The sequence below is a fragment of the Bidens hawaiensis genome, unplaced genomic scaffold (genome assembly GCF_021521415.1).
Source record: "Bidens hawaiensis isolate Kalapana, Puna unplaced genomic scaffold, B.hawaiensis_p1.1 tig00002338_1, whole genome shotgun sequence".
Classification (NCBI taxonomy): domain Eukaryota; kingdom Viridiplantae; phylum Streptophyta; class Magnoliopsida; order Asterales; family Asteraceae; genus Bidens; species Bidens hawaiensis.
In genome coordinates, this window is record NW_027491126.1 from 1,600,441 (window position 1) to 1,614,774 (window position 14,334).

A 14,334-nucleotide genomic window follows, 5' to 3' on the forward strand; every position below is an offset into this window, starting at 1 on the left:
ATGAAAAAATAATCACTAGTTTCTCCCCCTAACCTACAAACAACCAAAACGTTACGTTGTCTCGTAAAACCTATTTACATATAACAGTTAGCAGTTAGCAGTTAGCAGTTAGCAACGTCTATTATTTGTCCAACTAACAATAATAAAACGGGGTACCACGTCATAATATTCATAATTGATGAACGTAATAATATAAGACGAATCCTCTCCACGTATCTCCCACCTTCTCTTCCTACATTTTCACACAAATCATTTCCAAAATAAATACCCATCTTCTCCTTTGACTTTTTGACTTCAACTTCTATTGTACTATGGCTTCCAAACACCACGCCGTCGATGATCTATTCTCATCCTTCAACTCATCTCCGGCAAGTCCACAACTCAATTCCGGCAACAGTTCACCTAATCTAATCACCTTCGATGACGACGATAATACCCCTACCACTAGCAAACCGCTTATGGTCTTCGATCGCTTCTACGATTCCTCATCCGAAGACGGCTTTTACTCCACCGGAAGTGTCGGCGCCGGTGGTGGTTCTACCACTGGCGGTGATAATTCTTTAATTCAGGCTGCCGGAAACCGGTTGGATTACATGATGCAGTATCTAGACCGGAAGCTATTGACGGCGGATGGCAAAGAGGCGTTACCGGAGTTTATAGGTAGTGGTGGTGGCCGTGGGATGTTTAAATTACCAATTAAGGCTGCTGTGCATCCCGACCGGCCTCCGAGTCTCGAGTTTAGGCCGCATCCGCTTCGGGAATCTCAAATTGGGAGGTTTCTTAGGGTTTTGAGTGGGACTGGGGATGGGAGGCAGTTGTGGGCTGGGTCTGAGTGTGGGGTGAGGGTTTGGGATATGAGTGAGATGTATTCGGGCGGGGCGGAGGATGGGGACGCTGAGGCGGAGGTGCCGGGGTATGAGTCGGTGGCGACGTCGCCGACGGTGTGTTTGGTGGTGGATGATGTGAATACGGTGGTGTGGAGTGGGCATAAGGATGGGAAGATCCGGGGGTGGAGGATGGATCAGTGTTGTGAGGATTATGATGTTCCGTTTAAGCCGTGTCTTTCGTGGCAGGCGCATCGTGGACCGGTGTTGTCTTTGGTTATCTCATCTTATGGTAATGCATCTTATTGTTAACTTGTGGTATTTGAAATTGTTATTGTTATTGTTATCTGTTGATGTTTTAAGTTTGTTGGAATGTTATGTATTTGATTTAATCTGGTTTTGACATCAATTTCGAGACTTTAAGGGGGTGTTTGGTACAGAGAAAAAGAATGGGAAGAAATGGAAATAGAAATGGGAGAGAAATGGAATTGGAGAGAAATAGAAATGGGTGGAGAATTGACAATCATTTCCTTTGTTTGGTACAATAGAGAAATGGGTGGAGAAACGGGAGCAGAGACGTGATTAGGGTTCCGCCTCGGCATCATCATGGTGGAGAAATGGTGGCTCAGAGACGCGTCGCAACACCGCGAACGGAGTAGAGCGTCATCATCATCGCCGCTCAACATCAACACCGCGATTTAGGGTTCCGCCTCGCAACACCGCCTCGCGATTTAGGGTTTCGTTTTGGCTCAGAGACGCGAACGGACGTGGCTGCGGCGTCGGCCGCCGTGCCGGACGTCGGCATCATCATCACCATCGCCGGTCGGAGCATCATCATCATCATACGCGAACGGAGTAGAGCAGAGACGCGATTTAGAAGCAGAGAGAATTCCATTTCTCTTCCAAATGGAGAGAATTGGATTTCTCTACTTTTTGCCTACACCCAATTCTCAGAGAAAACCAATTCTCCGCCCAATTCTCCGCCTAATTCTCCCAAACAAGAGAAACCTAATTCTCCACCCTCAAATCTCTCTACCAAACACCCCCTAAGGTTAATGACTACGGCTTTTTGTGACGTAGTTTGTAAATTTACTTAGTTCTCATTTACCGTCCAAGCATCCTGGTATTTTTAAAACACCCCTAAGGACTAAGGAGCACTATGTTACGCACTTGGTTTTGAAATGTGCGCATCACATTATGTGGTGATGAGATCATGTCGCTGCGGTCGGTGCACATATCGCATGATGCTGATGCGTGTGATGTGGCTGATGCTTTATGCAGTTAACTAGTTTATAAGCAACTTAGACCGTTGATTACTCACCTAATAATTATACTCAAGTTTGTTTTCCGCTTCACTTTTTAATATTTATAATACTTTATTCAACCCGTGTATAATACACAGGTTTCTAGCCTGGTGTGCGTGCGTAGATATATATTTTTTTTCTTAATTAGACGAGAAAATTTAGAAACAAGCCTAGAACGCTAAAGCTGGATACAGGAACAATAATCATACCATGCTTCAAATATTTGTACAACATGTAATAAAATTGCTTATATTCTGGTACTCTATGACGCATTCTAGATTTCTAGATAACTAAGGTTTTCATCTAAATCTAAACTTCAACCAGGGGACCTGTGGTCTGGATCCGAGGGTGGTGCGCTAATTGTCTGGCCATGGGAAGCTCTTGAAAAGGTTTGCGTACTGACAAGAGAGGAAAGGCACCTGGCATCTGTGATAGTTGGGAAATCATACATTGATCTCAAGAACCAAGTCACCGCAAATGGCATATCTTGTAGCATACTTTCAGCAGATGTTAGATATTTGTTATCTGATCGTTCTGGTGCAAAAGTTTGGAGTGCCGGCACTTTATCATTTGCATTATGGTAAGTGACTAATCTAGTGGTCATACTTTTATTAACATGAATTTCAATATACTGAAATAATGTTTAACTGCAGGGATGCGTATACACGAGAGTTGTTGAAGGTGTTCAATATGGATGGACTGGCTGAAAATCTAACAACAGTACAAGATCTGACGGCAGAAGAGGAAGCAAAGATGAAATTTGCATCTCAAACCAAGAAAGATAAATTACAAAGTTCAATGAGTTTCTTTCAGCGTTCACGTAATGCAATAATGGGAGCCGCTGATGCTGTTCTGCGAGTAGCAGCAAAAGGAGGGTTTGGTGACGATAGCCGAAGAATCGAAGCGTTAATCATAACAACTGATGGAAAGATTTGGACCGGATCTGCAAATGGATTAATTGTGAAGTGGGATGCAAATGGAAACCGTTTGCAAGATTTCCAGTATCATTCCTATGCCATTCGTTGCTTATGTACATTTGGGTTACGGGTTTGGGTTGGGTATGCAAGTGGAACACTACATGTATTGGATCTTGATGGTAATTTGGTTGGAGAGTGGGTTGCGCATGGCAGTCCTATTATTGATATGGCTGTGGGGCCGGGTTACATCTTTACGTTGGCTAATGATGGTGGCATACACGGATGGAGTATATTGACACCTGGACCTTTGGATAAAATATTATGTTCAGAGTTGTCTGACAGAGAATTATTATACACAAAGCTTGAAAATTTTAAAATTTTGGCTGGTACATGGAATGTTGCACAAGGTAAAGCCACACATGATTCACTTATATCATGGCTGGGTTCTGCAGCCAAAGACATAGATATTGTTGCTGTTGGATTGCAGGAGGTTGAAATGGGTGCTGGCTTTCTTGCAATGTCTGCTGCTAGAGAAACTGTAAGACCATTTTGTCTCTCAATATCTGAATTTAAAAAAAGGAACAAACATTCAAGCATATCTGTTTTTTTTTGGTGCAGATGCAGGTTGGTCTTGAGGGAAGTTCTGCAGGTCAGTGGTGGCTAGACATGATTGGTAAAACCTTGGATGAAGGCTCGACTTTTCACCGTGTTGGTTCTAGACAGTTGGCAGGCATGCTTATTGGTGTGTGGTGAGTATTTCGTAATGATTGTTTATTCTTTTCTGGTTAAACCATGCTATCCAATCTTAATTGGTATCGAATGTCATTTCAGGGTCAGATATAATATTAGAGGTAATGTTGGAGATATTGATGTTGCAGCAGTTCCATGTGGATTTGGAAATGCTATCGGTAACAAGGTAACTTCTAGATTACTTGTATTACATCTTTAATATAATTTCAATTTTGTTAATAATAATAACTCACTGGTGTGGTGTGTATAGGGAGCAGTTGGTTTGAGGATGAGAATATATGGGCGGGTTATATGTTTTGTGAATTGTCACTTCGCTGCACATCTGGAAGCTGTCAACCGCCGTAATGCTGATTTTGATCACGTTTACAAGACAATGTCCTTCAGTCGATCACCTAATCCTGTGAATGCATCTTCTGGTATGCTGCCATACCTTTTTTTATCTTGCTTCCTTGCCACCTCATCTTATTCACTTTGGATTCTCTATGGTTCTCGTTTGGTATCCGCCTTACTTTTTGCAGCTGCAGCCTCATCTGCTTTCCAAACCACCCGTCTTGAAAATGTAGGTACATTCAAAATCTTGATATCTTTTACCTGTTGGAACCAAATTAACTGACTTTTACATAAATGGGTCATGCTATTGGCTATTGCAGGCTATGGGTAGCCTGTCTGTGAGTGAGTTGCCAGAGTTATCCGAGGCAGACATGTTTGTCTTTTTAGGCGACTTTAATTATCGTCTTGATGACATTTCTTACGATGAAGCGCGGGATTTTATCTCTCAGAGAAGCTTTGATTGGCTTAGAGAGAAAGATCAGCTTCATATTGAAATGAAAGCTGGAACTGTTTTTCAAGGAATGCGTGAAGCAGTTATTACATTCCCCCCAACCTACAAGTTTGAAAGACATCAACCTGGTTTAGCAGGTATATAATCAAATATATATTATCATATAGTTATGAAGCTGCTTAATTAATGCAGGTCTAATTGTTTTCATATTGTCATTTCGTAGGGTACGATTCTGGAGAGAAAAAGCGGATTCCCGCATGGTGTGACCGAGTTTTATATCGTGACAACCGTCCAGATTCATCAGATATATGCAGTTTAAACTGTCCTGTAGTTTCTTCAGTTTTGCAGTAAGTGCTTTACTTAATCTTGAGTGAATCATAACTAATAGATCATTTGTTTACTGAAAAATTTGTTTACTTTTAGGTACGAAGCTTGTATGGATGTGACAGATAGTGATCATAAACCAGTGCGTTGCATCTTTAATGTGGAGCTGGCTCGCGTAGATGAGCCGAAAAGAAGAAAACTTTTTGGAGAAATCATCAAATCTAATAAAAAAATCAGGCGTATTCTTGAAGAACAATGCAATGTTCCAGATGCGATTCTCAGCACAAACAACATTATTCTTCAGGATAATGATACATCGGTGTTGCGGATCACCAATAAAAGCGGGGAAGACAAAGCTTTATTTAAAGTAATATGTGAAGGCCAGTGTACTATTAAAGATAGAAAACAAACATCCAGTCACCACCCACGCGGTGCTTATGGGTTTCCACGATGGCTTGAGGTAAGTATTTTTTTTTTGCCAGTGTTAGTATTAATCGTTCGGACTACATTATTGTGACGCATTCATTGGATTTGGATTAACTCAGGTGAAACCGACGGTTGGTATCATAGAACCAAACCATATTGTGGAGATTTCAGTTCATCACCAATCTTATGAAACCGTTAAGGAATATGTGGATGGTGCTCCTCAAAATGGTTGGTGTGAAGACGTCCGCGATAAGGAAGTTATGCTGGTGGTTGAAGTGAGGGGGAGCTGTACAACAGAGAGAAAATGTCATAGGGTCCGTGTGCGTCATAACCAAAGCTTGTCGGACCGGCCTATGCCTATGGAGCAGAAACCTGACAGCTCAGCTCGTGACCATGCAAGTGTACTTCACAGGACTGATATGAAGTGGTTGACTGGTTCACGTGATGTGGTTGACCATATACGCGATCTGCATACCCCTTGAAGCATGATCTTCTTCTGGATATTGGTTTATACCCATTTTGACAAGAGAAACTGATTCTTCTAATGTGTATTGAGATTTGTTTTTGGTTGTGTTCATTGAAGGACGTGTACATAAGGTTTTTTAAAATCTTATATATTAAGATCATAATATATATGTGTGAGAATTGAAGGACTGTGAATAAATTGACTTTTTAAATTTTCAATTTTAAATTAATTGATTCAGGACGAGAACTCATGGGAATCGAGCACCTCAATCTTGATTTATTATTGATTTATAATCAATAGTTTTTTAAAGGTTCAAGATATATTAAGAAAATAACCAGTAAGATCACTATCAAGAAGCACACTGAAGAAAAAGAAGAAAATGAGTTATTGTGAAGATTAAACTTTTAACTCTTTATATTACGATGATATAATCTGTGTATGCAAATGAGCTGTTTTTAGGACAAGTACTATATATTGTTTTGAAAAAAGCTAAGTAATAAAAATATGACAGCATGATAGTACATGTCAGCATATTGTATTTTATATTTTTGCCATGTAAGCAATGACGAAGTTATTATAAGTTATTACAAGTGATTTCAATAACTATTCTTTAGAGAAAATTATGATTTGCGTCTCGGAACTAGTTGGGAGGACACGTTGTGTCCCCAATCTCAAATTGCGCTAGTTGAGTCCCTGTTCTTTTTGGACGCAAAAAAATGCACCCCTCAATCAGTTGACCGTCTTTCAGGAAACCTGAAATGACTATTATGCCCTTTTATCATTTTCTTTTTACGTCCATTTAGTTTAAAACATTCAGTTTACGTCCCTCCATCTTCATCACCATCACCACCACGACCTCCACCAATACAATATAATTACATATTCTAATCGAATTGGTGTCCTACCAACTGGTTGTTACCCTTCACGGTCTCCTATTTCAAGCAATCTTGTTGTTTCAAGCAACTTTTGATTAACGATATCTATAATAATCTTTTTGTTTCCTTTCATCCAATAATTTTGCAATATTGATTAATTGTGTGTGTTGGTCATCGTTCAATGATAAGGAGGTTTTGTTGTGTGTTTTTTTATTTTTTATAATCCAACAGTTTATTGTGTTAAGTCGTCATATTTTGTTTTTGTTCTTTCCTCTAAATTATACCCTGGCTTCATAAAAACCAGCATCATCGAGGTAATGAAATACATCATTCAAACTCGTTTTCGTTACCTGATCAAAAGCCATATATAACATCTTGATTTCAACCTGTAATCTTACTAAACGAATTTTGAACTTGACAAAAGAACAATACTTTATATTATGAATTTTCATTCCGTCACCACTTGAAGGTTTCAGAACCTTAATTACTGTTAATAAAACTTTATTTAAAGGGAGTTTATCTTGACCCAAAAGTCTAAACAAACAAGAATAGGACTGTTATTGTGGTAAGAAAAGTTGGTGTGGTGAGGAAAATTTTTGTGTTTGAGATGAGTGAGGGGATGTTTGGGATTTTTTATTTTAACTTACTAACTTATCTCCTCATAAGTTAATCTTGACTTGTATTCAATTGAAGACAGGTCTTAATATGGTTGAACAACATTCGCTGGAAAACGAAGGAGGTGGCCGGAGTTTTGGATGGACTCAAACCGAATACCTCATGAGCCATATGGACTCAAACGCGAATTATGTGAAGTTAGGGGTGAAAGGTCGTTATTGCCCTTGTTGTGGATGGAAACTCTGACGGTCAATTGATGGAGGGTCTTAGTTTTGCCAACCCAAAAAGTGCAGGGACTCAACTAGCGCAATTTGAGAATTTGAGGCACAACGCGTGCCCGCCTAATTAGTTCAGGGACGCAAATCATAAATGTCTATATTCAAAACTAACAAGTTGAGGGACGTAAATATGTAAAAGTTGAGTTGATGGACTTTTGTGGACAAAATAAGAAAGCTTTTATTTTTGTTGGTAAACTTGAAGTTTAAAAATAAAACATTAGAACTTAACTGTTAAGGGTTATGATACTAACTATCTAATCCCAATGATAAATTACTACTAAATATTAATAACTAGAACTTAATCTTTTGTTAAGGGTTTTGAATCTTACAAATGTCACAGGATATAAACGGAAAGAAACATAACGAACATAATAATTACACTTACCATAGCCCCATCAGTTGGAAGTTGTATACTTTTTATTAGCCTCACACCAATACGAAGCAAAAAAAGCGAACCCCCTCCTGATACTTCCAAAGTAGTAGGAACAAGCAATTTTTCCATTTTGTTACACAATGCCTCGGTAATGAGTGAGAGCGATAACAAGAGAACAGCCATTGCAATACACACATTTGAAACCAAAAGGTTGTCGATTCTGCACATTTCCAACATTCACCGGTGAATATTTGATTAACATTCACCCCCAAGGGCAATTGTAATTTAATCAAGAAAAACAATACAAACCTCAATTGCTCAGGAGTCGATTCGAATTGAAAGTGGACCTCGTCAAGGCTCAAGCTCAGTAAAAAGCCGTTGAAAGTAAGACACTTTTCACCATCAAAATATTCTTCATACAATTTGTAGAAGTTATTAACATGGATGGGAAGCATCACTTCTTCAACTTTAACTGCAGGGTGTGTAGCATAAATAAAGGCTTCTAGTTCCCCTCGGTTAAGCACACCGTCGTTGTCCACATCAAATTGTTTAAATACCCTCCACGCCTTAAACCTGCCCCGTTAAGTAATAGAGTGTTAGGATTAGTGAAGACTTTGAGCTCAAAGTTTTGGATCAACAAGCTGCATGGAACAATGAGCGGGCCAAATGCCACATGTCCTTATTTTTGTTTCTTGTTTAATGCTTACTAAGTTTCTAAACCTGTTTAATATTTATACCCTCCATTTAACTGGTTAAGTGGCTACCATAACATAAATGATAATGATACTTTGCATGTATCTGCCAAAGCTTAGAGTTAGTATCATCTTTACCCCTTCTGTATGCTGAGAGTGGGTTCTCTAATTTTGCGCACTTTCTCTTTGAGCCTTGCTACCTCGAGATCAAATTGGGGATACAAGCTTTGATGGTAACAATTTGAACACGAACTGTGAATTTCCGTTTTTGAGTAAGAACTTGAGCTTGAGACTATAAATTCCGTTTCCGCGTAAAAATTTGAGGTTGAACTTTGAGATACCTGTAATCATACCCAATAAAACCCTTACTAGAGGGAGTCAAGCATGCAAGAAAAAGTTTTAAATTCTTTTTAAATGCAACAATATCTTATATTTTGGTTATTTATTATTATTATTTGGGTATGTATTTGCAGGCAATGGGTTCATCACTTAAAAGAGTATTTTCTTGAAATCATTTCACAGATTGGGTTATCGTTGATTCAATCATTCAATTGGTGACGAATTTGACTCTCTAGGTAGTTAAGTATTTGTTAGTACAAGGTAAAAGTTATCGCCAAATTGCGATTAGATTTTGTTTGGTCAAATAAATTGTACATGACTGCATTTTGGTAGGTTGGCATATGAGAACCTTGAGAAAAAAACTAAATGGTCATATTTTCTTTTTTGGTATTCCCTTGTTTCTATTAAAAAGAATGTATAGAACTTGAAGTTTTAATGATTTTTAAGCTCTTTCATGACTAAGTCTATTGTCGGTCGTTGTTCTCTCTCATCTTGCAAGCATTCATATGCTACTGATGCAAACCTGTTCATGGAGACGAGGTCGATCTCTCCCCTTATACTAGGGTCAATAATCTCATCCAATCTGTTCTCCTCGTAGTATTTTTTGACCGATGAACATGATAACATGAAGCCATCATCGTCTTTAATGGTGCACAACCTGCCACACAAAACTTCAAACAATACCATACCAAAAGAATACACATCAGACTCTTTCTTCACTATTTTAGTATGAGCGTATTCGGGTTCACAATACCCGTGTGTCCCACAAGGGTGAGAAATAACATCGCTTCTATTTAAACATGCTAAACATATTGACTTGGACAATCCAAAATCAGAAACTTTAGCAACCCAGTTTTCGTCTATCAAAATATTTGCACTTTTTATGTCCCGGTGGATTATGGTTTGATGCTTTCCAACGCGATTATGGAGGTAATTCAATCCACGGGCAGCAGCAACACACATTTTGAGTCTTTGCACCCACGTAAGAGTATGCGTGGCATTGTCACGCCTTATATACTTGTCCAGACTTCCACGCTTCGCATATTCATATACAATGATTTTCTCCTTTTCTTCGTCGCAATAACCATGAAGAAAGATCACGTTTGGATGCTTTTGACCAGAGAGCAACTGAATCTCGGTCAAAAATTCCTTCAACCCTTGCCCACTCTGTTCATTTAACCGCTTTATAGCGACCATGGTAGGTTTTCCGGAGACGATGAGTTCTCCTTTGTAAACCTTTCCATATCCGCCTTTACCTATACAAACTTCAAAGTTTTTGGTTCCCTTAAGATCTCTTCTAATGGAATTTGGAGGTGTTTCGACCGTTTCAGTTGTGACATTATCACCTTGAAATGAAATTAGAGATTAAGTAGAATAAACTTAACTACTCTGATTATATTAAAACAACCCTTATAAATCAAATAATTAGATTTAAACCCATAACAACAAAGCATCGATCAATGCAAAGCAATGTAACAGATGCTATATAAATATAAATGAAACATGGGAATTATGATCACAGCTATAAGGACAAGTTGCCGAGACCCACCGAGAAGAGGAAAGTACTCCTTAATTTACTCTCATCAGAGCTCACAAGCCCATAAATTCTATTTAATCATCAAATTAAAGTACACTGATTAAAGCAGACACATTATAGTGACTTTTGACTTATGTGATCAATTCAATATATAAAATTAATCTCAGTTAGTCTCCATCTTGGACTTGGAGTTGAATGGATCCATTTTAGTAAATGGGTTAAAGGATTTGTTGTGGATATTATAATGGTTTTCAATCAAGTTGTAAACGGGTCATTCACGAAAACATTTAAATTATTTTTATAACTTTGTAATAGTGCGTTACATAAATAAAGATAAATTAAACTTTTTTAAAGTAGCCTTAAATTTTTCCGATACATTTAATTAGTTTTATTGAAATTTATTTGATATACATTAAAATTTTTCGCTACATATGTTGCGATGACTGTAAACCAAAGTCAAGGAAATATTTATAGAATTGTAATTTATATGTTTACTTAGATTATTATAATCTACTACTCGAATAAAAGAATGCTACCATGTGCCACTTGTCACTCTCTCAATCAACCTCACATTTTTCAAATCAATTTTGTTATTTGGATCCCATGTGGGTCATTACCCAACCCAAAATAGCCTTATAGCCTTATTCTTATGTATATATAAAGCAAGTGTGTTAATATTTATTTATTTCTTCTTCTTTTTTTCTTTTTGTATTTTAACGTCATGTTTATCCTTAACTAATAAAATGAAACAATTTAACTATAGAAAAAGAACATGCCAAATGGGATTGAGGTGGTTGGAACATTGCTTTATTATTATTTTTTTAGTATTTTCAGGTATATAAAATAAAACTCAATTAAAATATTTTCTTCTTTAAAAATTATCAATATATACATTGACTACAATCTCATAAATTTGTTTATCGTCATACTAGCTATTTAAATTTATTCTTATGGTTTATTTTGAAATGCTAGAATCATCTTTTTCTTTTCTTAGCTATGATATATATATATATATATAACTAGCTTTTATTCCCTACAATACAGGATTGTTTTATATTATTCATTTCTAATATAATATATTTTTTTGGATTTTTAATTATATTTATTGTAAGGAAGTTATTAATATACTTAGGGTTTAATGATGAAAAGGGTTATAACCCGGTTTAAAAGCTATATGGGTTTAGTGAGACATATGACCTGGTTTTTTACTATAAAATTGTTTCTTAATTATAAATAGTACTTGAAAAATAAAACGGATAGTAATTTTTAGTATATCCCTATTTTATAGGATTTCCATATAAAATATTTAATAAGATTAATTTTTAATATAATGAGACGTTATAACCCGTTTAAAAGGTTATCTGGGTTTGGTGAAATTCATACCCGTTAATTCAGTTTAAATGCATGATATTCTTCATTTACAAATAAATCAATCTGGTGGTTTGAGGGAATTTAAAAAGATTTCATTTATATATATATATATAAGATTAAGATTTAATACATAATTTTGTTTTATTATTTATGGTTGGCTTGTACTTGAAAGAACACCTGTGTTTTCGCACGAACATCTACATCGCTTTGTCAAGATTTACAGGCAGGCATTGACTAAAAATTTTGATCATTGATAAACTATGTATATTGACCAACACAACCGCAAACATAGTGTACAAGTATTTTTTTTTCTTATTAGTAAATATTTGCGTAATGTTTCTTTCGTAATTTCTATATTTTAATATAAATTATAATTTTATTAACAATATATGATAATTGTTTTGTCAATTGTATTTTGATTAATGTTCAAATTTTAAAATGTTCATCAATTTCTCGTGTAATACACGGGGCTCAAACTAGTTGTCTATATAATATGAATATATGTTTTTTCATTTTATTTTATAATATTTTTGATCAAGTCACACGTGTTCTAACCTAGTAAGTGCATATTCTTAACACAAACACGTTTATAAAACTATATATAGTTCAGTGAAAAATGCAAAATTATACGATTTTATAATAAAGTTAAAAAACCAAATAATACATCCGACCTGCCGGATTCGAACCAGCGACCTAAGTATACCAGTCAGTTGTTGCCTACTACAGTAGTCCTCCGCTCTACCAACTGAGCTAAGGTCGGTTTGTATATACAAAGGCAATTGATGTGCAACAAAATAATAAGCAGATGGTCGGAAAGTATGGTTTGGTATTTAAATAAATTGAAGATTGAAGAAACGTGGATCGACTCACTGGTAGACGATCAACTTTCCTCGGGTATGAGTATGCTATATCACCGATGGTTCTCCGGAGTATGAATTCTTCCACCTACAAAACGAGCAGCACCGTGAACTTACCCCTCAGAAAGGGACAGAGGGGTCCTCTTTGGGGTAACCTTCCGGTGTGAGAATAAGAGATTGTAGGAGAAGATAATAATAATCTGAGATTGAGTAAGGATTTAGAGTGTATTTTCTTGCTTACCTCCCCTTGTAGAGGTGGTGTGGTATTTATAGTGTTAGAGTTTCCAATGATTGGGCTCAGATCCCATTAGGGCCTTTTTGGCCTCCTCCTATTGCTTCGCGCCACGTGTCCTTAGGACACCTGGTGCTTTTTCATTGATTATTCTCTGACCAAGGTATTTCACCTGACCCATGTGCAATCACGTGGTAGCACATGGGTTTTGCTGAGTTGTCCACCTTTCATTGGCAGCTGTCAACATCAGCATATTCATTATTCCTTAAAGGATACCTTCTGGAAGGTTGTCTGATGAGCACAATCAGGGTTGTCCTTATCCTGATTTGGATAAGGACGAGGTTGATTATGTGCATGTGTGATATGCGCCTATCCTGAGGATGCGCGAGGTCTTCTCTTTATTCTCACGCGCAGATGTTTCATGCGCAGATGTTTTATGCGTGAGCATATGTGATATGCGCCACGCGCAGATGCGCCACGCGCAGATGTGATATGCGTGAGCATATATGATGCGTGAGCATATGTGATATGCGCCACGCGCAGATGTGATATGCGTGAGCATATATGGTGCGTGAGCATGTGATATGCGCCATGCGCATAGGTTTTAGCTTTGTGCCTTCATGACATCTTGATTTCAAGCCTCTTGTCTATATCTTGTGGGTTGACCCGCCCCGCTCGATGTTAAGGCGGGTGCATACCTCTTCAAGCCCCCCAGTCTAATGTGTGTCTTGTCTCGCGCGAGCGAGGTAAGATAGATATTAGACTTAATAGTTTGCTCTTTTAATAGGGTTTGTCTTTTCTTTTTTATTTCTCATCGTTGCGCGAAATTCTATCCTTTTGGTTGAAATGAATCGTCCATGTACATGGTTGGTTGGTGCTGACATGCGTCAGAGATGGAGACATGTGTCAGACTTTTCGTGTGCTCGAGGTGCTACAGTTGCCTTTCATGTCTCCTCACACAGTGTCAGGAACACGTGTCGCGTCCGTGTTGGCCTGCACCTGCGAGTGGGGGCGCGTGAACTCTGATCAGTACCTGTTTCTTTCTCTCTCCTGGGCCTATAAAAGCAAGCCTTTTGAGTTGTTATTCTTCATCTTCATTGTTATTTCATAGCTTTTTCTTTCCTTCCATTTTCATTCCGAGTAAGAGCCTGTCTTTTGCTTCCAGATTTCCGTTCTTGAAGTAACCGTTGTTTGATTCACAGTTGTATGTCTGATAACCCAGACACCACAATCTCCCCCAGCAAACGCCGTGTAAAATCATTAGTCATGTCCACTTTGAAGAAGACCGGCAAGGGAAAACGGGCTGCCGAGGCCTCGTCGGAGGAGGTGGGGAAGAGCAAAACAGTGAAGAGGTGGGATGAGATTCCCTGCAA

General features: G+C 37.8%; 1 protein-coding gene and 1 non-coding gene across 3 annotated transcripts; one reads left to right on the forward strand and one right to left on the reverse strand.

The window, feature by feature from the left end:
- The first annotated feature begins 275 nt into the window (after positions 1-275).
- Positions 276-5,970, forward strand: LOC143618754 (type II inositol polyphosphate 5-phosphatase 15-like). 2 transcript variants are annotated; one of them, XM_077090851.1, is made up of 11 exons: positions 276-1,116; positions 2,453-2,708; positions 2,782-3,583; positions 3,664-3,794; positions 3,877-3,961; positions 4,046-4,211; positions 4,314-4,354; positions 4,446-4,713; positions 4,800-4,923; positions 5,000-5,360; positions 5,446-5,970. In XM_077090851.1, the coding sequence occupies exons 1-11, from the start codon at positions 312-314 to the stop codon at positions 5,806-5,808; spliced, it is 3,402 nt and encodes a 1,133-aa protein (XP_076946966.1). In that variant the 5' UTR covers positions 276-311; the 3' UTR covers positions 5,809-5,970. The 2 variants fall into 2 exon arrangements, with proteins under 2 accessions (XP_076946966.1, XP_076946965.1); XM_077090850.1 differs by having other exon boundaries at positions 4,046-4,354.
- Positions 5,971-12,537: 6,567 nt separating this feature from the next.
- On the reverse strand, positions 12,538-12,632 carry TRNAS-ACU (transfer RNA serine (anticodon ACU)). The gene is made up of 2 exons: positions 12,596-12,632; positions 12,538-12,573 (listed from the first exon to the last, which is right to left on the reverse strand). It is a non-coding gene; the product is annotated as a tRNA-Ser (tRNA).
- Positions 12,633-14,334: the final 1,702 nt, after the last annotated feature.